We start from the raw sequence: 25,243 nt of genomic DNA, 5'->3' as shown, positions 1-25,243 counted from the left end.
ATATCATTTTTTTTCGAACAGTGGTATTTGACAGTCCCAAACAGAATCTTTGATCCATACAAATCCTATCGATTTTTCTTTGAATTTTTTTTTGACATCCTATTGATTTTTTGGTGATGACCATGATGATATCCTTATTCACGCATGTTAAAGTGATTTGGCGTTTCCTATTCGTACACAAAACTTTTAATGTGGATTAGATCCGTAATAATCATATCTGTGAATACGTGGATGTAGATTAAGGTGCAAAAAATAGTTGTGGTCTATAATATGTGGTCCAGGACCAGATATGGAGTCATTCAGTCACCTACACATATGCTCAGATGAGACCTCACTAGCTTTGTATACTTCAGCTTACTATTTAGCTTTCTCATTTTTTATTTTTACATTTTTTTATAGTCCGCAATTCAGAGCTACGAAAATGAAACATCTGGAATCGAAAATATCCTACTAAGATAATTTTATTGATGTTTATATGACTTATATGAGTCCTGTACATGTTGGTAACTTTTGTGATACATTACTGTTCAACCTTTCTGGAAAGCATTTTAACATCTGGGCACGACTTTAATTTAGATTCTCGCTGCTATCGCAGTTGTGAAAGGTTGAACAAGGGCTATCTACTTACTGTATTGCCTGCGCCAGGATACCTCTTCGGTAGACACCTTAAGTCCTTAACCAAAGATTAATGTTCTACTTCATCACTCTACTCGGTCACAACTTTCGTTGTGTCCTGTCAAGTGAAGAAACAAATTAATCAACCAAGTGTACCATTTTAAACTTATTGAGAGGGCCATAACCTTCAATCCAACCTAGCAAGTGATCTTTTTTTTCTTTTTGTATCATTTTAAATTTGCTGAGAGGTTTAATCTGTTAGCCTCTTAACAGAGACATTGTGTGTTTTGGTGAACGAAAAAGAAAAATCTTTAACAAATATCTAGGTATGAAGTGTGTACTTTCATGTTATTACTCTCTGTGATTAATCGCGATTAGTAACCAATTACCATAACTCGCCAAACTAATTAAATATATAATTATTTAATTAATCATCCGTCTAACTCTTGATCAATCCAATTAACACTTCGATTGATCCTTGTTCCGTGTCTTCACCGATTAAGTCTGATTTTCATTTTTTACGACACGGCTGCGACTTACAACTCTGGAGAAGAAGAATAAAATCATTTTGAGAAATTTGAAGTACAATGGAAGTTCTGGGGATTTTGAACATACAGCTTATTTCACTTGAAAGAAATAAATAACCAGTGTGGGTAAGAGAAGAAGGGAATTCATTTTGATCTAATACCATGTTATACAAAAATTATAAGTAAGAATATTCTGCAACAATTTTGGACTCCCTTGTATATATAAGATCATTGTAATGCTATGAAATCTCCGCAACAAGAGATTGTCTGTAACAGAGTTTCTAAATCTTCTGCAGTAGCAGTTTAAGTGCTAAAAACAACATTGACAATGTCTGGGAACTTCTCCTTGATGGCTGCTTTGACTCCTGATCCAATGGACTCTGGCCCTTCATACTTAACAAGGCAATCTCCACCTGCAACAGATAAAACATCCACACTCCCGCCAAAATTTTTAATAGCGGGCCTTAAAATGTCAAGATGATTGTTTACAGCCTGCAATTGCAATATCTCAATATTTAGTAATAAACCATAGCCAATCAATATTTCTCAGATTGACATCCTTCCATAAATACAGGGTAATAAAAAAAAACATAAAAGTTTCTAGCGGCAACTACTACTCTCGTCTTACCCCCGTTTTTTTATTGTATCATGACCCATGCTGGTACTTATCTAGTTTTAATTACTTATAACAGACGTGGGACTAAAGGTCAGGGAAATTTATAAGCACCACTGAGGTGACAGTATCAGTTACACGAGAAAAACATGTTAAGGGGTATAAGGTGAAGAGAAGTGAGGGTATGATAGTTATCCAGAATATTGTATATCTTTTCTTTAGTTCCAGGAGTGAACAGAGATCATGGCCCCTCGAAAGCCTTGAATTATCCAAAGTTACTTCCTATTAATCAATATCAACACTTCTGTTGTCTTACTTAGAAGAGTTATCCAAAATATTGTATTTCTTTTATAAAGTTCCAGGTTATTATATTATCCAAAGTTACTTTCTACAAATACTGATATTTTTGTTCTCTTACTTTAGTTAAGCCAAGTTTAGTCTCTTACATCTGAATCAGTTGTTTATCTTCTTATACTGTTAATTGCAGTGGTTTGTTGAGCTAATCTATTACACTATGACGTTAGAAGTCATTGATATCATATGAAAATTTATAGCCGAAAGATGTAGCAACCTGTATAAAGATAATTAGTCAAACAAAAGTGCATTTAAATGTATAATCTGTTTTCAGTAACAATGTAGTAGATCTTTATCATGCATGTTTGTGGGCCATTTGGTTTATCTTATAGAGTTTGCAGTTGTTGGGTGGTAAAGTCGATTATGCAAAGAGCTTTGTGATAATCCTTTTGAGTATTTACTAAGCCTACTTCGCCTATGCATATTCTCTGGTTACCCTAATTTAAGAGACAGGTGTAGAATAATGGATATATTATTCTCCTCTTGTGAATGTAGGTCATGTTGCATGAACCACATTATTTTTGTCTCATGTGTATACTTCTTCTATCTCATTCCAAATTAATCACTCATTCGGAAAGACTGATAGTCATAATATTAAATTGTAGCTTAGTAGTTGATAATAGTAGCAGTCGCACATAATATTTTCTTTCATTTAATGCAATTTTACAGTTTGGTCTTCACAGATTTACTTTTATGAATCAAATTGCTTTATGTTCCCCCAATCCATGTGATATTGTTCTTTCATTAATCACTACCTTAACATATATCTTGTTAGTATAACTTACCTCAACAGTTGTCTCCCCTGCTTCTTCATCATATACTTGGCGAATATCCTTAACAGCATTACCAAATTTCTCTTTCAGTACTCTTTCAATTCCCATTTTCATAGTTGTAGTTGAGCTGGGACAAGTTCCGCACGCACCTGTTAATCCATTGAAGAAAACAAAGAGTTAGATGGATTTAGGTATGTGAATATTACTCCTTCTGTCCCTCTAATTTCTTTACACTTTTTTTGCATTGCTCGACACGCATTTTAAGGCGCATTTAAAACATAGTTTTATAACTTTTTTTTGGAATTTTTCTTTTTTGTATAAAAGTTTAGATAATAAATTTTTATTCAAAAGAAAAATAAGTTCAAAATAATTTATTAAATAATATTTTATGAGAGCATTAGAATGCGTGCCGAGCCCCCGTCCCCCAATGTAAACAATTGAGGGGGACAAAGAGAGTACCTTTAAACACAAGTGAGGAAGATAATCTGCAGGCCTGGGATTCCACAGCACTTTAAAGTTTAAAGTTAAATGATATTGTTGTTAGGTTGTGCACAGTGGCAAAACCCCAAATTTTTATTTTTTTTTAAATCTTTTCGGGAGGTGTTGGGGTATTTCACTAGCAAAGAATTGGAACCTCTTTCAAAATTCAACTTCAAACTAAACATAATTCAATAAGCTGCACTATTTGTTTGAACTGTTGAACCTTGCATGCACTTCCCCAAAATACGATAAGCACAGGGTCACAGAATCAAATCTTGTTTCTACTCCCTAAGGTCTATCTCACACAGGCTGATGCTTATTACATTTCCCAGCTGCTTTTTATGGAGGGTGTTCCCTTATTAAATTAGTCCCTTGTTTCACAAGGTTTGGCATTCATAATTACTAAATGGAAAAGAAACTAACAAGCGGGTGAAGCTATAATTCTAAAAAATTGATATATACTCGGAATTCGGAAGCCTTGTCTAGCCAAATTTTCTGCAATCTTACATTTCACAGTCAATCTCATATTTTATCCTAATACTGAATATTATTCTTATTCCAATCGGAAGCCATAACCTCAACACATAGCCACTTCATTTCATTACAAACTCACCTTAAAAGAAAAAAAAAAAGCTTGAGCCAAGCACTGCCAGTAATACACTAACAAACACAATTCTTACAGAAGTAGGCTGCTCCAGATACACTACCAATCATAACTCTCAATGAATCTTAGTTCTGTTTTGGGTTAATGCTCTATTTCATCACTGTACTCAATCAAAACTTTCAGTTAGCCTACCGAGTGAAAAAAGCTTTCAGTCAACTAATTGTACCCTTTAAAACTTGCAGAAAAGTCATTCCGTTAGTCTCCGTTAAAAACTTTACGTGTTAATGTTCTATTTCATCACTAATTTCGATCAAAATTTTCAATCTACCTACTGAGTAGAGGACAGTTTACAAGTAATCAGGCTCCTGATCCTTCACCATTTCCTTTCTTCCCTCCCCAGCAGAAGAAGTAAAATGCATAGGTATAAAGCATAATGTTTGGCAAAAAACCATCTGCCAACATTCTATCAAGGTAATGAGGAGCATTCTGAATCATATTTTTCTTAATGAACCCACTTGTAAGAGCATAGTAGACCTGGCAACTGGGCTTAAAAAACCGTACTCCGCCATATTATCACAGATTTCATATGCACTCTCATCTTCATTTCTTCCATTGAACACACAGACCACAACACACAGTAATCCCGATCCCAATATTTACTCGGATTTTGATCCGATTTTGAATGCAAAGACAATGTCACCGAGGTTTGCATGAGATCTTGGCAATGACAAAAACAAGATAACATTCCGAGACAACTATTTTTTTTTTAGCTTGGTGAAGGATATGATATCTGATAAAACCCACCTTTGATCATCCATGTTTTATTGTTTTAAGTATTGGATCATATGATTTATATGTTATTTTGTATTCTTCAGAAAAGTTGAATAATAGGATTTTGATTATTAAAGTTTTGATGATTGGATGGAGGTTAGAACGTGCTAAGGAAGTTTGGCATTGATTTGTTAGATTTGTACTTATACAAGGAAGGGAGCCCCGCTACTGGGAATTGGTGGCAAACATAGGTGGGTGGTAGTATGTACAAGGAGAGTGGCAGTGAAGGCGAGGGAAGGTGAGATAAAAAGAGAGAGAGGTTAGAATGAGGGAGGAAGGAAGAGAGAAGGCTAGGCAAGATGGAGAGACGGAGAGGGATCAAGGCTGAGTGAAGAGAGGGAGAAAGATAGAGTGCACAGGGAGCACAACCATACACACAAATATATTTATATATATAAAAACACAAACAAATGCAAAAACATGTCATTCCGTTAATTTTAACATCATCCGTTAAAGTCAAAGGTATGGTTAACGGCGTTGAAATGTTTTTTATACTTAATCTCGTGATTGAAAGTTTTTAGATGCTTTATTATTCAATTGAAAACTTTTTTGACTCGGTAGGCCAACTGAAAGTTTTGGCCCAGTAGAGTGACGAAACAGAGCATTAACCCGTTCTGTTTTCAGTACTTTACATAATCCTCTTGCTTCTACTGCTCTTCGGTGTGAAATTGCTCTCCAACTATAGCTTCTTAGTAGTTAGTTCTTATGCAGAAGCAAAAATATAATTCTAGAAGGCAGACTCAAATTAGGAGCTCATTAAGCGACTTCCATTAGTTATAATGATCTTTAAGCATTAAATATTGTTTATTTTGCTCTATATAAAGAAGTATAACAAAATTTTGACATTTTCCACACATTTTGTGGAAATGATGGTGAGCTTTTATTCCCCTGATATGTAGTAGAAGAAGGGAGTACACACCGTGAGATTGTACAAGAAATTTCTTACCATCAAATTAAAGCATAACTATGCAGATTACTACTAGTAGGGTGTCACACCGTGATATTGTAAATGTGAAGTTTCCCTTACATCAAGAAAAGTATGTAAAATAGGCAACTAGTTATCAAATGCTGAAGTAAATAAATAAATAAAAAAAAGCCTTCCACTTAACCTCTGTGAAGTAGAAGAAACTCTTGGTAAGGTCATATAAAGAACTTGCCTCTATCCTGAAAGACTGTTCTAATATTTTGAGCTCAAACTTTTTAAGAAAAATATGGTTTACTTGTCGAATTTCTCACACAAGAAAGTTCATTTATAGACAAAACGTGAAAATTTGTCCAATATTTCATCTGAAGAGGTGCCCTGTTTGGAGAAAGTACTCGGTTTTCCTAGATATATAACCTAATAAATGATATGATCCTTTAACAGTAATAGACTGGCCTGAAAAGCCTTCTAGTTTTCCCTCTTTCGAGAAGGATTCCACAAGTTAAACTATAATAAAGAGTTGAGAAAAGATTTAGAGAAGATATCGAGTGTAGATAAGAAGATTGGTGACAGAAAATGACTGAGGATGAACTTTGTTCAGAGTAAAACAACGAACTCAAGGAGAAAGAATAGTAATCAATGCAAAGAAGGATGTCTTTTACCCAATGGCAAAGAGTGAATAACTGCTTACAAATAGACTTGGTAAAATATATTAGCATCTCTTACACATTGCAACAATATGAAATAATCATACGAGAAAAAGAATCCAGCAACAATCTTAATAGCAGAAACACTCTCCCAGAGAGACTGTTCACACCGCATATGTACATCTCGACTACACTGTGCTTAGTGCTTACTGCAAATATACATCTCGGCAAGACTATGCCTCCTGCTTATATAATAGTCTACACTGATCACATAAATACAAATACAGACATATCATCAATAGGCAAAAGTTCAATGAAGCACATTGAATACTAACGAGAGACCCATATGTCTGGCACATAACATATTATAAAAATATATGTCGTGCAATATGTTCTGCATATAATCTTCTGTATAAGGTCCTCTGTAAAACACTGGTAACCTCTATAATTCCAACATGAAACCGAAAAAGATGGCAAAAATCCTGCCCTTACAGAACACCATTCTCAATTACTAAATTCACTCTACACTATCCGAAAGCTAATTAATTCTCAATAATAAAAAAAAACTTTAAAAAAATATATTCTAGGCAAAGATTGCAAAATCACAAATTAAAATAATTCTCACATGTTCACACGCCGAAACTATTTAAAATAACTTGAAAGCACGAGATGAGCACCTTGAAGTTTGAGAGAGACAACGCCATCTTCAACAGACACAACATCGACATTTCCACCATCAGCAATGAGGTAAGGCCTGACTTCCTCGAGAACTGTGTCAACGTTTTGGGGATTGAGCTCGAGTTCTTGGGCCGAGTAAAGTCCGGCCGATGACCCATTTCCGGCCGCCGATTTTATCGGGGTTGGTGTCCGAAGAGGGGCCCATTTGATGGTGTTCCAAGGTTGTTTTGAAGAGACGAGAGATGGGGTGATTTGGGGTTTGGTTGGAATTTTGGTAAAAGATTGAGGGGTGAATTGGGAGAAAAGAGAGCTTGTTGATGCCATGGCTGGAGATGTGTCATGAAAAAAATATAAAAAGAGTGGGATTATTTTAACAAAGATATTTTTCTATGTTGGTGAGCTATTCACTCTTTTAATAATAAATAAAATAAAATTATTTTAAGTTAGTTATAAGTTTTGTAATCAGACTTCATCCAAAGTGGCGGTGGTCTGAACATAATATCAAAAATATCTGATTAATTTTTTAATTAAATTTTAAAAAATATTTGTAATTTATTGGTTATACTTTAGTGATTAAAACTTATAGAAATTATCAATTACTTTTAATAATTCCGAATTGACAGGTCAAACATGTCGAGTGAACATAAATTTTATGATAAAATATCTGAAGAATTTTGTTATGGAGTTTAAATATAATCAAAAAAGGTCAATATCAAAAATTTAATTTTCACAACAATAAATTTATTAAAAATTATATAAATTTAACACTTAAAATTATACATATTTTAAATTAGCATAAATAAGATCGGAATTTTTTTTCTAAGTCATGAAATTTCATATTCACGGTTTGTAAATTGTAATTACTTTTCTTAATGTTAACTGTAAGTCTAAATTATCAAAAAGTAAATAATAAAAAAGAAAAGAAAAGAAATGGTCTTGCGTTTAGATTTTTTGGAATGAAATGCTAAAAGCAAAGTGGGGGGCAGTGAATGGGTGGTTCATGTATACACAGATGATTCCTATTATTACTACTTGACCACTCTTCAAGTTTTGATTTATCAAAAAAAAAAAAAACTCTTCAAGTTTTGAATTTCGGAACAACCCCTTTAGTTTCTTCCCTTGTCGAAAGGGTCTTCTTGCATAGAAATCTTTAATCTTTCTCGAAACAAACAAAACCCCCATCATTTTTCTATTGAAAGTTTCAATCTTTTTCATCAAGAACTCATAAAGATTCAGTCTTCATGCTTGATTAAGTTGTGAATGTCTCTTAAGGTGTGATTGCTAAGGTGTTTGATTGATTTTGTGGGTTTTTTCTGAAATTGGGTCAGAGTGATGTGGATCAGACCCAAGAAGGAGGTTCTGATTACTGGTCTTGGCTGCTGACATCCTTGCTTGGCATGGTAATAATTTAATGTGTCTTTATGTTTATTTGCATATATTGATGATTATATGGTTTTGTTGAAAATGCCGGTAATGTGAATTTTTCGACATGTACAGAAATTTCACAACTGGCCTTGTTTTTAATTTATATACCCAGGACTAGATAAAATGGCTGCGGTTGGAATTTCTTGTTAAGGAGAATGAACAAGTTTAGGATTGATGTTGGCGTGGAAAACGCTGCCCCTACAAATCCTAAACCTCGTGCAGGAAATAATCTGATTGCTTTCACTGAAGTATGTTAATATATACATGAAGTATATATGCCCAAGCCCCAAAGAGAAGAACGAATTACTATAGTATGAACACCAAGATAGTAATATTTCTTCTATAATGATTTTACCATGCTAGGAAGAATATAATCTACATTGTTCACTGCAATTTAATGTAAATTAGATTGGTAATTAATGCAATGAATAACTTTCACATATTTTAAAACAGCAATACTTTTAAAAATTATTAGATGAGTATTTTTATTTGGGAATATGACTATTTGGTCTTATTAACTAGGTTTTTGATTTCATAAGGCACGTTGTATGTGTGTACGAAAACCGAAGAATTGAAGGAACCCCATAATTTTAAATTTGTAGATCAAGCCACTCGAGTTTTGTCGTGTTTTGTTTCAACCAAGTAAAATTGTTCTTCAGACTACATGATACTCCCTCCATCCCATTTTAAGTGTCCACTTTGCAAATTTCACACTATCTTAAAAAACAATTAATGTAATGTTTTTATCATTATCTTCACACACCTATTCACCTTGGTTTTTATAAATATTAATCACATATAGCACCACTCCTATTGTGTATTTGACCTTTCTTCATATTGGAAAGTTGGTTGTATTTAATACTATATTGGAACTAGTAAAAAATTGCATGGGTTAAAGAGTATGACACATATTTTGGGAATTTTTTTTTTGGCAAAGTGGACACTTAAAATGGGATGGAGGGAGTAATATGTATTATTGCAAATGGGTGATTTGTAGTGTAAGTGACCCTGTATGTATCTTTTAATTTTAAATAGCACTGCAACTGGTTTAGTGTACAAGTGTGAAACTCTTCCAAGCAAAAATGTGCATTTGAGAAATAATGTCAAAAACGTCATAGGTAGATGCGATGAATCCTGTTATTGTCAGATCTATGCATTAGGCAATTGATGAAAATGTAGGACAAAAGATAATAATTAAAGCAAACAACATAAAGGATTTAGCATAGGTGGATAAACCGTAAAGAAAGCATTACTCCATCACAAAATCTGGGGTTATTAACTGCATAGTCGGTACCTCTAGGAAAAACTAGGGTTATTAACTGCATAGTCGGTAGCTCTAGCAAAAACTAGGGTTATTAACTGCATCGTCGGTACCTTTAGAATTTCAAACTACATCAAGGAGAAAAGATGAATGATCTCAAATAATTTCTAAAAAGTAATACAAGAGCAAATCTCCTTATAGAGGGTGGAGTAAAACCATGAAACGTAACCCAATACAAGGAATTATAAAATAAATGAACTCAACTTTTGTGATTTTTTTTTTGTGTGGGCAGTGCCTTTATTTGTTTTATGGTGATACATTTTAAAAATTTTGTTTATCTTTGTCCCCGGCGTTTTTTAAGCACTGAATTAGATATCATGCATTCATGAGTATTTGGTTTAAGCAGGTAGTGATTATTCTTTCACCGGTGGAGTTCAACTATTATATTTGGTAAAGTAATTTTAATATGACTCTTTATTTGTTTTTTCAAAATTGAAAAGATTTTTTTTAAAACTAGCATATCATATGACACAATTTTTTACCATTTGTTTTTTCGGATCGACTATTATTAATTGTATATTTGTCCATTTTCAATTTAGTTCTTTGAAGGCATTAACTTTCAAAATAATTTTTGTTAATGGTTTACATTAGCATATTGAATATATTATATGTGATGTCTAGTGTCTTTATTAAACCCTTAGTAATTCATTTTGTTAAGATTATTAGCTAGGGACCTTTTTCCCTTAAAACTACTTAAGTATTAGTATTTTGTGTCCTTATTTATATGTATTTGACTTGTTTATAATTTTTTTGTTATGTTGTATTTTATTTTGCTTATCATTTTTTCGGTAATGCATACTAATTTTTTTTTTTTCAGTCACTTGATATCATTTTCAAAATAAATAAATATAAAATTTAATTTGAACCAAGTACATAAATGTTTTATTATAAATTTAGCACTTCTATATAGTATATATATAAATTTAGTAGGTATTGTACATGTAGATAATTATCTTATAGTAGACTATATAATTTACCAAATTTTAGTAATGCTACTTAAAACTATTATTTAATATATAGTTATTTCCAATAAAGCTTTGGTACTATTACCACATTTTTTCTTAACAACAATTGTAAATATCAATATGCCTATAATAAGCACTTCTGAAATTTATCAACTAACGGTTATAAGTAGTTATGTATATGCTTTTAACGACCTTTGGATTTATGCTTCATTTTTTTAAATAAATCACTTGCCATAGTAGTTTTGTAGCAATAAGAGCATACCCAACGGGATTGGCTAAATTGGACCTGTAGGACATTTTGTAAAATTTGTTGAACGACATTGTGCTTTGATGGTATTGACTATATTGGTTGGATATATTTTAAAAATAGTATGATATTAATATTTTAGGTTGTTATAAATAGAATATATCACTTCAGTATTGTAATAAATTATGTGAAATCTTCTTACAAATTTCTCACAGGTCTGTAGAGGTTCGACAAATATAGCCAACATCAGGAGGTTGGCTATATTTATAATCAAGGAGAATGTACCATTGGAGTTGAGTTTTTTTTACATATTCTCTGAAGTTTATAAGTTTATATTTATAGTATATATTAATGATTTTTAGCTAAGGGTTCTACATGGTTGGAGATGCTCTAACAATCTACATCAATAACCAATCTCCAACTGGCCTATCATTGTCAAGTATCGAAATCTAGACCTTTTATAATACAAGGCAACAACTAATATATTGATGGGGAATTTCCATGTTACACTTATTATATATTTTATATTATATTGGATATAATCAGTGATGGTGTTTAGGGTTCAGTGATCTCAACAAGCTTGTTATCTTTATATTCTGTTATGTGACGATGGGAGTTTGTTATGTTCATGAATAATCAATAACCGTTTAAAGCTTTTGCTTTTGCTAGCTGGGAACTTTCATCTTGGCATAATCTATTGTTTTTGTTTAATATTTTATTTTCTTTCCTGGAGAATAACATACAAAAGTAAATAAAAGCAGAGAGAATATTAGAAAAACCTTTAAAATGCAAACTTTGGCACATATATGTGGACACTTAGTCAGACCTATTTATATGTTGCTTTATTGTTAGCTGTTTTTTCGCTGAATGTCAGTTCTATTTTGTTTTTTTTTAATATTTTCTGTGCAGGTAAAATACTGATTCCATGTCTACTTAGTCATAACTTGTAAAAATCTGGTTTATGTTTGTACTTTATATATAAAGAAAATGCAACCTTTAAGGTTTCTTGATTGATGTTGTTTAGATGAATTATGTCCGGTCAATATGCATTGTGCAGTCAATGTACTTCAACTCTGGTTATGATATTCTTCTTTCTGTTATATCTTAAAAGAGAATGACAAGCTTGCTATTTAGCAAAGGAAAAAGGGTAGAAGTATCTCTTGAGAAAGTAGAGAATTGTGAAGTTTGGTTCCCGGCAGTTGTAGAAGAAGAGACTGGGAACAACTGTTTCCTGGTAGAGTATCAGTGCATTGGGAAAAATGGGGTTCCTGAGTCTTTAAGAGTGAAAGTTGATTTTCTTCATATTCGACCTTCACCGCCTCAGTTTGTGAAAAATTATGATCTGTTGGAGAAGGTAGATGCTTACCTTGATTTCGGCTGGTGGAGTGGAGTGATAACCAAAGAACTACCTGATAGTAAGTATCTTATTTTCTTCAAGCAAACCAAGAAACAGAGGATAGTCAATCAGTCAGAAATAAGAGCACACATGGAATGGAAAGAGGGGAATTGGTTTAGTGCATCCCAGGTAGACTGTTCACTTCATCACTAAAAGTTGTAGCTGAGCATTTATGAATTGAGTTGGGTCCCCCATTATGTATCATTGGTCAGGAGTGCGATTGATGGTTTTTTGTTGTGGTGGTGATTTTTTCTTATTTTTTTTTTAAGTTATACTCCCTCGCCCCGTCAGATTGTTTACAATGGGACTGGGCACAGAGGTTAATAAACGAGAATAAAGTGAGTAAATTGTGGGACCCATCAATATTCAAGTAATAGATTAAAGATATAGTAGGAACTACTGTTTTTTTTGGAGATCTTAGCTAGTTATTCCAATGGTGTCTGTGTTGTCGTATTTTAGGAACTCTTACAGTCACCAGATCATCAAGGATCAGCAAAGAATCCCCATCAGACTGCATTAGTTGTACCAGGTGGCTTGACCACACTCAAGGAAAATGCTGCACAGGGAGCAACTAGTTTCTTTAACTTACTGGACATACGAAATGAGTGGTTAGCTCCTTCGAATATTGAACCATCTACGCTTTCGCAGAGGAAAAAAACAAAGCTGCTTGGTCCTAATACAGATGAGCAGAATAAAATGATGAAACAGGCAGACATGGCTGATCTTTCACATATGTCAACAAATCATTTGACGCCATCTTCAGTAGGTAACCGTGATGAAGAAATACATTTTGGTTGGGCCACCGGAACTGATGGGGGTGCTAAAACCACTAACTTAGAACAATCTATGGGTGACCAGCTGTCAGATAAAATTTCTCGAACAACTCGAAGAAAGAGAGCTGTAAGTCAAATATGTACATTGAATTTTTATATTTTGTACTTTGATTATCATAATAATAAGACTAAGGTTCCAAATATGGGTGAACTGGAATAAACACTACTTCCGAATGTGTTAAAATGTAAAATCGGAGCTTTATCCTGTTGAAAATTTTTATAACCCAACACAACCAGAATGCACAGAGGTTAACCATCTTCCACAAAACCCTTAAGTTAAATCTATACACATACATGCATGCATATTCATTGTATTTTTGATGTGATACAGAACTTTTCAAAAAAATTAAAGAAATGAAGCATAATAATCCATCAAATCCCAGAGAAATGAGATCAAACACATATCATTGTGCCACCGCATTGCAAAGTAATCAGGAGAGTGGGCCTTTATGTGTTCCATTCCTTATTTCCAGTAGCGATTTTTGATCTTGGTGATGAAAGGGAGGGGAAGAGGGAGAGAATTTAAGAAGAAAACATTATGTGAGGATGAAAATAAAGGGCTGAGTGATGGCAGATTAGTGAGTGAGGTGGAGATATGTATGATCATGAGGCTGGAAAAAAAAGAGAGAGGGTCTTTAACAGTATTAGTACGTTATAGATGCAGTTTACTCTCATGGTCTGTACTCCTGTAGTAGTGGTTACATTATTACGAGTAGAGTGTTGTCACATATATAATATTATGATATTTGGGTTGGGTTTGAGAATTTTGGGTAGACCCAAAAATGATTTGTTTTTTTTCCCTCCTAATTTTAAGACGGTTACCCAAACACCAAACTAAAGCCTCCGACCCAAATTCGTTTTTTTTTTGTTGTTAGGTTTCTTGTTGATTTTTGTCACTTCTAACTCTTACTGGTTGTTTTTACCAAGTTCAGCAAATAGTCAAGGTTCTAGCTGTTCTCTTACTAGTACTTGTCAGCTTCTTACAGATGAAAATGAACGTGTGCATCTTATAACTATCAAGCCAATAGTAGTCAGTTAATGAACCATGCACTCCTTGATCTATTTTCATAGTCTGCCCCAACTAACCAATTACTTTGTCGCTTCTTTCTATTGATAACCTCGGTAGGGGGTAAAGATATATCTTAGTGCTTCTTCCCTCTTGATGTTTTCTTGGTCCCTGCTAGAAAAATTGAGCAGTTAGTATTATTATTTTACATGATTATGGTTGATATAAAGGCCAGATGGTCTAAGCATTGACATGTTCATTGAACTTGTTCCTATATAGTGAACTGAAATTCTTTCCGAAAAAGAACGCATTATATATCTCGTCTCCTTAAAGTTATGGAGTCGGCAGATTTTACTCTAGAATCTTATAGCTTAGGAGTCCAAGCTATATAACTTAACATTTAGAGTTGTTTGTAGTGAACTATAAGTCTAGAATCTTATAGCTTAATATTGTAAGCCCTAAAGTTGTGCTTAACTGAAAGTTTCATCTAAGTGGTTGTCTGGTTGATGTACCTTTGTAGATTCAGAAGGCTATTATTAGTGGTCACATTTTATGTTATCCGATACAAATAGACATTAAATTATCTTTTTTCTGAATCACATGCTCGCTTGAAATGGTCATCTGTTTTTTTTGGAAACTGATTTGTACTTGTCCTGATTTGTTTTTCTTTTTATACTTGTGCAGAGGAGTAAAGTTAAACGTTACAAACCTGTTGAATCAAAAAGTACTACATATTCTCTGAGAATATATGAGGGAAGACTACTAGAATCGCCAACAAGTGAGACACAGGCTTTGGCTGGAGGTATTTCATTGATGTAATTTACAGACACTTCAAATCATATATGTACAATTTTCTTAACAAATGAATTTTTAATGCCTTATCTTTGCAGAGAAAATTGTTGGTGAATTAGGCAATCTTTCACTAGAGCCATTAGTGAAGAACAACGAAATGCTGCCTATAGCCCAATTAAATGGCAGAAAAATTTTAGAAGGTATTTAACTGAATCAGTATAATACTATGATTCATGCACTCAGCACTTCTAAAATATTGGGTTAGCTTTCCCGCTGACAATTGTTGATGTTCCTGCAGATAAAACACATGATGATGTTAGATGTACTAAAGAAAATTTTGTTGAACGCGAGTGTGTTACAGAGGTTCCTGTGACTTGTAATTTGGAGTGTGAAGTAATAGAAGCCAGCCAGTCTGACAAACTTCCGCCGACTCCCCCTGAAGAAATGGTAGAACCTTCTGGACACCGGGAGCAGCAATACCATGATCCAGCAGTGAATGCGACCAAGGTAAGATGATTAAAAGTGGGGGATACGATTTCCATTCTCGTGTTCCGTGCAAGCTTGGCATTTTTCCTCTGTGTCTTATTAGTCATGTTAGCCTTATGAGTAATGGCAGGAAGATTCAGTAGTGTTGTATCGGCTCCATTTGTCAGCCATACCCCTGCAGAATTTAGTACCCTGTTCACTTTTGACTTTTGTCTTTGTTATGTTGATTGTTTTTTGAATACCTTGATGACTTGTACACTCTTAGGAGGCTGACGAACTAGAAGGGCACAAAGAAAGTACTGGGAAAAGAAAAAGGGGAAGGCGTCCCAGGAAGTTTACAATAAACCTTGAAGTTAGTCAGGAGAATGTAGACAAGCTGGCAAAAAGCCCGGAAGTTAGTCAGCATACAGGCAAGAAGTTGGCAAAAAGCCCTGAAATTAGTCGACAGAGTGGGGGTGTTGTTGCAGCAGACACGGCTTCAGAAGTGTTGCCTGTAGTGGTGGGACTGAAAGCAGCACAGGTGCATGGTTCTGTATCTAAAAAGGGAAGGCGTGGTGTTGATAAAAAGATCGTAACTGGTTCAGCACATCAGGAAAGCAAATTAATCACGAATATAGAAGTCTCTCCTCTGGAAAAAGTGGAACATCATGAAATGGATTCATCAAAGGGAGCAACACGGCGATCTACACGCATAAATGCTAAATATCTGAATCAAGGTACACCAACTCTCTGTTCAAGAACTGACAAGGATCATATGCTTGGATCATTTTGCTTCTGTTTGCCTAACTATAGGTTTATTTTACTTTCATATATGACTTTAACTTGCAACTATCAGCTTATATCTTTCTTTTTGAAAAACTCATTTCCAGAAACAAATGTGAGTAGAAATTATCTTGGGTTGAGAATTTTGATGTCATGTGGATCTTTTTGTTTGTTTTATGAGCCTTTGGACTTGTGTTTCTAGAATATTCAAAAAAAAAATTGGGTGTGTTTGGTTGAATGGAACAGAATAATAAGAGAGGTACAAATTTTAACTACATTTATAACTATTGATGCATGACATTTGTCCATTTAGTTATGAAATATGAAGTGTAGTTCAATCCCATCAATTTGTTAATATGATCATCATTGTTACCACCTTCACATTTTCTGTAAAATTTCTACATAAATTCTATCAAACTAAATATGACAGCAGATTATAACTTTCTGAATTACCAATCAATTTTAACAGATCGCTTGTTACGATTTTTTCAATTATTCGTTTTGTCCATGCCTCCTACAGATCCCAAAGATGCAAGTTCAGGAAAAATAGCAGAAGCTAATGCAAAAGATGGGTTGATTAAAGAAGCAGAAACATCATTGACCTTTAATTTGTCTGATGATCAGCCTCTATCAATGTGGATGGGATCTTCGAAAGCTACTAGTGCCACGTGTAAGCTAGTGTCATATTGCTTGTACTTGTTAACGTGGATAAGCAAGTTTTTGATTGAATTCTGTCTTTTCAGGTGCCTCTCAGGGAATGAATATGGAGCCAGGTACTTCAAAGAGGAGCCCTAAAGATATTGCTATGCTATCCTCTCAATCTAACGATGATGATAGTCTACCTTTTGTAAAGAGCAGCTCACTTTGGAAGTCCATTGAGTCTATGGAAGTCTTCCTCCAGCTGCCACAGAGGCCGCATTTTCAATCTTTGTGCTCCAGAAAGGAGAGTTCTCGTGAAGGATTGGCCATAGCATTAATGGTCAACTTTGCTGGTGTGGTTGAGAAGACATCCACCTTGAAAATTGATGATCCTAGAAGCACCATAGAGGACAAACTGGAAACTCTTACAGAATTGGAAAAAAATGGTTTTGATGTCAAGGTAGTACGGGATCGTCTTCTCAGGTTGTTATTAATCAAGGATAAGCAGGAAGAGCTTCAGGCCAACTCAAAGGAAACTACAGATAAAATCAAGGAGATAAACCAGGACAAAATTAAAATTGATGAAAGAATTGAAGAGATAGATAATCAGATACGTTTACTACAAGAAGAACGTGCATTGGTTTTGTCGACCAAGGGGGAAAAGGATTCAAGTATAGCTGCTTTGGAAGTAAAATCTAATGAATTAAGTAGCAGCATCAAGAATGCGAGCCTGGAGTTTGAAGCCTTGGTAGCTGTCCCTTTGCCAGGGGCATGAAGTGATTGTGCTTACAAAGCAAGCTTGAATGGAATCTTGTCGACCTACGCTGTGATGTGAAAGCTGGTCAGTGTGTTGCTCTAGTTACCGGGAGCTACTGGTCCAAGGTGCACCCATCTCTGCAATGAATGTCTCGTCTTTTCTATCATGACCTTTCTCTTTAATTTTTAATCCCCAAGTGTGGGTGATTAATTTCTGCAGATTTAGGCCTGCAATGTTATTATGATTAATATTCACAGCGTACATGTTAGTGTATGTCAACTTAGTTAATGAAACTGTGAAGGATATTTCAGTTTTGCTAAAACAGTGCTGTCTGGTAAGTTTGTTACAGAGGATTCTTTCAGTTAAAAACAATCAGAATCATGACTGCAAATAGTGATAAACACCAGTACATGGTGAATATTTTGTGTAACAAATTAATGACTTGACTTGCAATTTATGAACTAATTTTGTACTAGTGATTCAACTTTTATTGTTAATCTTTGGGGATTTATATCACATATCCCAAATAAATCAATGAACTATCTTTTCTATATATTTTAATAGATATTTCCTTTTAATTCACTATCAAATGTAAATATAAATAATGGATTAAAATAGAGATGATAGAAGAAGGGTGTAGTTTTTTTTTTTTTTTTTTTTTTGAAATCAACAAACAAATATTATTAATAACTCAAGTCTTGATCCAGTACATCGATAAGAAAGGAGGGAATTTGGAACCACTCCTCACGATCAGTCATAGAACTAGCTACCCTTGCTATCGAATGAGCCGCTGAATTACGTTAACTTGTTTCATTGTAATTTTATATTTAGAGTAGTCCTTTAAAATAGTATTTATCATAGTTTCTTTAGCTTGACTGGAGAAATGACAGTGAATGATATTTAGCTGTTTAGACTAATTTTCGTTTTCACGAATTAATATGTTTTTATTGTAATAAGTATTCTTGCATTAAGATTCCAAAACGTGTTTATGATAATTATGTTATTATGAATCTCGGAGATGTGTTTTAAACATGATTATATATACGTTAGTATTTATAGAGATATTTGAATTAAATAGGGTATGCAATCATTCAGATATTGATTGTTATTTTAGCAAAGTCAAATCCCTTTTTCATATGATACATGATATTACTTATATTAGTACGGGATTAATTATCAACTGGATCACTTATTCTGGCCCAATGTATCATCCGCGTCACTGCGAAATTTTTGATCTCATAAAAACCACTCATCAAACTAACGGTTGCATTCCGGTAAATCAAATTAAAAAAGCTAACGGTAGCAGCCGAGGTGAAAAAATAATAGCTATTTTTGCTAACTATGTATTCCACTTCACTTCATTCCCCAGTAAATATAAGTGTGTGTATCCGGCGTTTTAGACTTGTACTGGAATTAAAAGCTTAATACTACTTTCTAGTGTTATTAATATAAAATCTTTTGTCATATTTTTTTGTATATAATTATTTACTTTCTAGTTTTATTAATAGAAAATCTCTTTTTTTTTTGTATTTGATTTACTTACTTTCTAGTTTTACTGGAATTGAAAGAATCAAGAGCTGCAAAATTTAAAGACAAGCATATATGCTTAGGTTTCGAAAGAACAAGCAAATGAGTAATGTTAAATTTCATGGTTAACTTGAACTTAACAAAAAAAATTAATTTTAACATATATTTTGATTCGATTTAACGACATGCAACCACTAGTATGATGAGTGGTTTATGTGAGATCAAAAATTTCGCAGTGATGCGGATGATATATTGGACTGGAATAAGTGATCCAGATGATAAGTGATCCAGATGATAATTAACTCTGTTAGTATGTAATTTGTTTTAATTTTTGTATGTGGTTTATGAGATTATATGAATAATAAATTTTATTTTAAACAAGAATTTTATCTAAATTATTTATTTGATGACATGATCTATTCCGAAATGAAGAAGTAATTGTGAATTAAGATTTTGTTTAGAATTTCAGAAGTTCAAAAATTAGTATAAATTAAAACATTTAAATTAGTATAAATGATCCGCAAAGAGTAACGAAGATATGATATCTATAACTATTTCGAATTAAAACATTTAACGGTTACCACAGTCTAGGCTTTTCAAATCTCGCTAGAGTCATATCAGAGACATATAACATCACAATAATTACTTTTTTATTGATGCAAGTCAGAGAAGAATGAATAAATGAAATAATACATACATCTTGTGGTTGATTCTAACTAGTTCTTATATTTTCAAGCCGAGATGGGAGGGATACTTTGCTCATGTCTAAAGAAGTTATCAGGATCCACAGCCGATTTGATTTTAACCAACCTGTCAAAATTGTTCTTGAAGTAGCGTTTCCCCCATCTACTTGCCTGCTGATAGCTTGTGGTACCTTTGAGATTATTACTCCCCATAGTCAAGTCCACATAATTAACATATGCACTTCTTGGATTCTTGGTAACATAAGGAGTCAAAAATCTTGCTAAAGTCTTGATCCATTCCATGCGTTCCGCTTCATCTGTATCCGTTTCTGCGTACCTGTTGAACTTTAGCAAGGTTCCAGCTCTATAAGGGAACGGGAGTGCAGATTCCGAAATCTCATCCATTCTTCCACCATAAGGTGTAAACTGTAAAGTCGCTTTCGTTGGAGGAAGTTTGTACATGAGATCCCACAGACCTTCTAGCCCTTGTACCGGAATCGGCACTTCAGTGTAGTCATTATTTGATTTGAAAGCAGGCCGAGGCAAAACAGTGAGGTTCAGCAATATTTCAGGAGGCGTGAACAAGTCGAAACCTGAGAAGTACACCATGGCCTGGAGCCAGCTCACTTCAAAACAGTCCTCTCTTACCACGCCAAGCTCAGGGAATTGGCCTTGCATCACGGAGAGCATCTTATCCGCGCTGCCTAGGTATAAGGCCTCGAACAAGAATATTATTGTCCTCTTATCCGCTCGACGACTGATGTTGCTGACAATGCTTTGTCCATCGGCCTTGATCATGAGCTCTTTCGGGAACTTGGGTGCAACCGATTGGTAGCGATGGAAAATGCTAGTGAGATTTTGTTCAATTGTTCTGTAGACTTTGTAAACGGTCACTTTCTTAGGAACTGGAAGTAATCTTACTTTCCAGGATATAACAACTCCGAAGCTTCCACCACCGCCTCCTCTAATAGCCCAGAACCAATCTTCTCCCATGGCTTTCCTGTCAAGAATTCTTCCGTTTGAATCGATGAGGCGAGCATCGATGACGTGATCAGCAGCCAGGCCGTGTTTTCGCATCATCATGCCGTAACCCCCTCCGCTTAGAATTCCTCCAACGCCCACATTTGCGAATAAACCGGATGGAAATCCAAGAGTGCCACTCGTCTCGCCAATCTTGTAATAAAGCTCCCCGTTGGTGAGGCCGGAGCCAATCCATGCAGTGTTGGTTTTAGTATCGGCAATGAATGATTTGAAGTTGACGAGATCAAGTATGACGAATGGGAGTGGGGAAACGTAAGAAAGACCCTCGAAACTGTGACCCCCGCTCCGAATTCTCATGTCCAGATTATGCTTCTTGGAGCAGTAAATCACAGACTGAATGTGGGATTCACTCACTGCCCTGATGATGACCAGAGGTTTAGGCGTATCAGGCTTTGCAAAACGCAAATTGTTAATGGAGTAGAGCAGTGTTTGGGAGAAATTAGTATTCTTTAGGGTGTAGGAAAACTCGGAGATGTCACGAGAATGATGATTAAGGCACTGAAGGAAGCTCTGTGTAGGATCTTGAGCTGATGAAAAAGTCGATGAAAATGATAAGAAAAGTAGAATGTAAGAAAAACAAGTAGTGATTTCAGCTATCTTCATAATCTTGGATATTGTTTGTAAAGAATTTGATGGTATTGAATGTTGATAGTGTTGGATATGGATAGAATGATGAGATTGCATGATATTTATAGGCTTCATTCGGCCCTAGTGGTACTAATAATACACAAATGGGAGACCGTTGACAGCTTCGACATTGAATGCATAATAAATCTTTGAGTTTTGAAAAGGTCATGCAACAATTTGTTTGTTTTTTAATTTGCTAGGTCAAGCAACAGTTTCTTGCAAAACCAAACTATCATTTCTTTCTTCAGACTGCACACGCTAATTTGTTAGACTGTAGCATGTCTTCAATTATGTCCAAAATTTTAACTTAATTATATATCTATTTAAAATTGTATATCCTACGATGATAGATCAAGTCAGGTGATTGAACAAATTATAGTTTATATACTGAGACCGTCTGAATGAGATTAAAATAAATTTTTCTTGATTAATATAAAAAAATGAAGTAAAATTTAAAAAACAAGTTAAGGCTTATAAATGATTAAACTGTCTGGAAAAGAATTGAACCTCTCAGACAAAAGCTATCATTTGCAAATTCTAAAAAGTGCTTATACGTTTTTACACCAAGGGGTCACAAAAAGCCGAAGCCAACTTCTTTGAAAAAGAAATGTTTCTCCCGCCTTGCCAAACAGGCACATGATAATAAAATAATTTGATTCATGATTTTTGAGAAGTCATCAGAAATTTATCTAGAAAAAATTGTAATGAAATTTTGTAAGCCAAAAATACGTGTTTGTTAGTTAAAAACAGCGTTGTTAATACAAATCTGAAAATGTTTTGTTAAAAATGTATGTACGACGAGAAAGACCAGGCAAATATCTTTTAGCAATAGAGTTCTTATAAAATGTAATCAAAAGAATTATCAATTTTTCTTCAAAAAAAAGAATTATCAATTTTATTTATGCCCTTCTTTTCTAAACATCATCAAAAGTTTCTGAACTATTTTATTTATATATTTGTCCTTCGTGGTAACTAGCATCTATTTTAAATATAAATGGTCTCTTCTATATATATAAGAGTGAAAGAAAGACGCTATATGCCCAATTATTAGAAAGAGACATGAGAATATGTTTTTCAAGAACGATCGTTGACATAAAAGGTAATAATATCATTATCAATTGTTAGACTTTGAGCAAGTCTCGACTCTTGTGGCTAGCTGGCCGATTATTGGGCGTTTCTTCAAAATAATTGAGTAACTGCGATTCAACACATTGTGAACGGGTGATCACAAAACTCAAAACTGAGTGACTTGAGCAACTCTTTTGTTACGTGTGGTACAGGTCATGTCTTCATCTTCATGCACATTCTCCTTTAATTCTTGTCATATTTTTTAACAAAATCAAAAACACTGAGACAAAGTCCTTGGAGAATTAACACACATTTGAAATGCGATAGTATTACAGTATATTCTTCTCTTGTTTTGGGCAGGCTTTTAACATCTCCAAACTCTTTATATGCTGCTCTAGACCGTGCATCAGGTTAAAATAGATTTTTTATCCTATTTTCATCATTAAGGTCAATTGAGTAGCAGAAATTGGAGTCTACTCTCTCCGTCTCAATTTATATGTCCTTTTTGAAGAAAAAAAATTTGTCTCAAAATACTTGTCCCACTCTTTTTTCAATACAAATTTTCTCTATATTAATTATGAGTTTTTTGAAACTCAACATTATTCTCATTTCTCAATGCACTAAATCTCTATATTTTTTGTGATTTTTTTGGAACTCAACTCTATTCTCCTTTATCAATATAGTACTAATTATTGATACATGAGATAAAATTATATTTAACCAACTATTTTCTTAATATGCGAGTTTTTTTCAAAAGGGACCCATAAATTGACGGAAGGAGTATTGACTATACATAATTAAAATATATTTGGAGGACAACAACGTCACCCTTTGTCGGTCTCAATCTTCTGATTGCCCTCACATAATTTCACAATCTTTTTAATTTCATAAAAAGATTTCAATTTCGCGCGCTGCAGTCATATTAGAGACATATAACATCAAAATAATTGCTTTTTAATTAATGCAAGTTACAGAAAAACAAAATCATACATACATGTTGTGGTTGATTCTAACTAGTTCTTATATTTTCAAACCGAGATGGGAGGAATACTTTGCTCATGTCTGAAGAAGTTATCAGGATCCACAGCCGATTTAATTTTAACCAATCTGTCAAAATTATTCTTGAAGTATCGTTTCCCCCATCTACTCGCCTGCTGGTAGCTTGTGGCACCTTTGAGATTATTACTCCCCATCGTCAAGTCCACATAATTAACATATGCACTTCTCGGATTCTTGGTAACATAAGGAGTCAAAAATCTTGCTAAAGTCTTGATCCATTCCATGCGTTCAGCTTCATCTGTATCCGTTTCTGCGTACCTGTTGAACTTAAGCAAGGTTCCAGCTCTATAAGGGAACGGGAGTGCAGATTCTGAAATTTCATCCATTCTTCCGCCATAAGGTGTAAACTGTAAAGTCGCTTTCGTTGGAGGAAGTTTGTACATCAGATCCCACAGACCTTCTAGCCCTTGTACCGGAATAGGCACTTCAGTGTAGTCATTATTTGATTTGAAAGCCGGCCGAGGCAACACAGTGAGGTTCAGCAATATTTCAGGAGGCGTGAACAAGTCGAAACCTGAGAAGTACACCATGGCCTGGAGCCAGCTCACTTCAAAACAGTCCTCTCTTACCACGCCAAGCTCAGGGAATTGGCCTTGCATCACGGAGAGCATCTTATCTGCGCTGCCTAGGTATAAGGCCTCGAACAAGAATATTATTGTCCTCTTATCCGCTCGACGACTGATGTTGCTGACAATGCTTTGTCCATCGGCCTTGATCATGAGCTCTTTCGGGAACTTGGGTGCAACCGATTGGTAGCGATGGAAAATGCTGGTGAGATTTTGTTCAATTGTTCTGTAGACTTTGTAAACGGTCACTTTTTTAGGCACAGGAAGTAATCTAACTTTCCAGGAAATAACAACTCCAAAGCTTCCACCACCACCTCCTCTAATAGCCCAGAACCAATCTTCTCCCATGGCTTTTCTATCGAGAATTCTTCCGTTTGAGTCGATGAGGCGAGCATCGATCACGTGGTCAGCAGCCAGGCCGTGCTTTCGCATCATCATGCCGTAACCCCCTCCGCTTAGAATGCCTCCAACACCCACATTTGCAAATAAACCAGATGGAAATCCAAGTGTGCCACTCGTCTCGCCAATCTTGTAATAAAGCTCCCCGTTGGTGAGACCGGAGCCAATCCATGCAGTGTTGGTTTTAGTATCGGCACTGAATGATTTGAAGTTGACGAGATCAAGTATGACGAATGGGAGTGGGGACACATAAGAAAGACCCTCGAAACTGTGGCCACCGCTCCGAATTCTCATGTCCAAATGATGCTTCTTGGAGCAGTAAATCACGGATTGGATCTGGGATTCACTCACTGCCCTGATAATGACCAGAGGTTTGGGCGTATCAGGCTTTGCAAAACGCAAATTATTAATGGAGTAGAGCAGTGTTTCGGAGAAATTAGTGTTCTTTCGGGTGTAGACGGATTCGGAGATGTCATGAGAGTGATGATTAAGGCACTGAAGGAAGTTGTGTGTAGGATCTTGAGCTGATGTAAATGTTGATGAAAATGACAAGAAAAGTAGAATGTAAGGAAAACAAGTAGTAATTGCAGCTATCTTCAT

General features: G+C 34.7%; 4 protein-coding genes across 5 annotated transcripts; 1 reads left to right on the top strand and 3 right to left on the bottom strand.

Annotated features, from left to right (window-relative positions):
- Positions 1-1,269: 1,269 nt before the first annotated feature.
- On the bottom strand, positions 1,270-7,420 carry LOC108205382 (nifU-like protein 1, chloroplastic). Its single transcript, XM_017375325.2, has 3 exons — positions 7,044-7,420; positions 2,895-3,031; positions 1,270-1,634 (listed from the first exon to the last, which is right to left on the bottom strand). Exons 1-3 carry the CDS (start codon positions 7,366-7,368, stop codon positions 1,446-1,448), a joined length of 651 nt encoding a protein of 216 aa, XP_017230814.1. The 5' UTR covers positions 7,369-7,420; the 3' UTR covers positions 1,270-1,445.
- A 591-nt stretch (positions 7,421-8,011) lies between these two features.
- LOC108204505 (DUF724 domain-containing protein 7) lies at positions 8,012-18,021 on the top strand. Of its 2 annotated transcripts, XM_064083538.1 has the most exons (10): positions 8,343-8,444; positions 11,218-11,294; positions 12,116-12,527; positions 12,858-13,298; positions 14,922-15,039; positions 15,128-15,229; positions 15,328-15,536; positions 15,781-16,231; positions 16,798-16,947; positions 17,021-18,021. In XM_064083538.1, exons 1-10 carry the CDS (start codon positions 8,442-8,444, stop codon positions 17,689-17,691), a joined length of 2,634 nt encoding a protein of 877 aa, XP_063939608.1. In that variant the 5' UTR covers positions 8,343-8,441; the 3' UTR covers positions 17,692-18,021. The 2 variants fall into 2 exon arrangements, with proteins under 2 accessions (XP_017229469.1, XP_063939608.1); XM_017373980.2 differs by lacking the exon at positions 11,218-11,294 and having other exon boundaries at positions 8,012-8,444.
- A 1,910-nt stretch (positions 18,022-19,931) lies between these two features.
- Positions 19,932-21,527, bottom strand: LOC108222493 (tetrahydroberberine oxidase). The gene has a single exon (XM_017396414.1). It carries the CDS (start codon positions 21,525-21,527, stop codon positions 19,932-19,934), a length of 1,596 nt encoding a protein of 531 aa, XP_017251903.1.
- A 2,120-nt stretch (positions 21,528-23,647) lies between these two features.
- LOC108209668 (tetrahydroberberine oxidase) lies at positions 23,648-25,243 on the bottom strand. The gene has a single exon (XM_017380708.2). It carries the CDS (start codon positions 25,241-25,243, stop codon positions 23,648-23,650), a length of 1,596 nt encoding a protein of 531 aa, XP_017236197.1.

Source organism: Daucus carota, chromosome 1 (genome assembly GCF_001625215.2).
Source record: "Daucus carota subsp. sativus chromosome 1, DH1 v3.0, whole genome shotgun sequence".
In the NCBI taxonomy this organism is placed as follows: domain Eukaryota; kingdom Viridiplantae; phylum Streptophyta; class Magnoliopsida; order Apiales; family Apiaceae; genus Daucus; species Daucus carota.
This window is presented reverse-complemented; position numbering and strand designations above follow the sequence as displayed.

What these genes read in the sequence shown, in the direction of transcription:
- LOC108222493 (XM_017396414.1), bottom strand. Translation starts at nt 21,527, where the DNA reads ATGAAGATAGCTGAAATCACTACTTGTTTTTCTTACATTCTACTTTTC.
- LOC108204505 (XM_064083538.1), top strand. An exon ending in CAACTCGAAGAAAGAGAGCT is followed by an intron (nt 13,299 to 14,921) that starts GTAAGTCAAATA and finishes ATACTTGTGCAG; the next exon opens with AGGAGTAAAGTTAAACGTTA. An exon ending in TGGCAGAAAAATTTTAGAAG is followed by an intron (nt 15,230 to 15,327) that starts GTATTTAACTGA and finishes ATGTTCCTGCAG; the next exon opens with ATAAAACACATGATGATGTT.
- LOC108209668 (XM_017380708.2), bottom strand. Translation starts at nt 25,243, where the DNA reads ATGAAGATAGCTGCAATTACTACTTGTTTTCCTTACATTCTACTTTTC.
- LOC108205382 (XM_017375325.2), bottom strand. Translation starts at nt 7,368, where the DNA reads ATGGCATCAACAAGCTCTCTTTTCTCCCAATTCACCCCTCAATCTTTT. An exon ending in TGTCTCTCTCAAACTTCAAG is followed by an intron (nt 3,032 to 7,043) that starts GTGCTCATCTCG and finishes ATGGATTAACAG; the next exon opens with GTGCGTGCGGAACTTGTCCC. An exon ending in CAGGGGAGACAACTGTTGAG is followed by an intron (nt 1,635 to 2,894) that starts GTAAGTTATACT and finishes TTGCAATTGCAG; the next exon opens with GCTGTAAACAATCATCTTGA.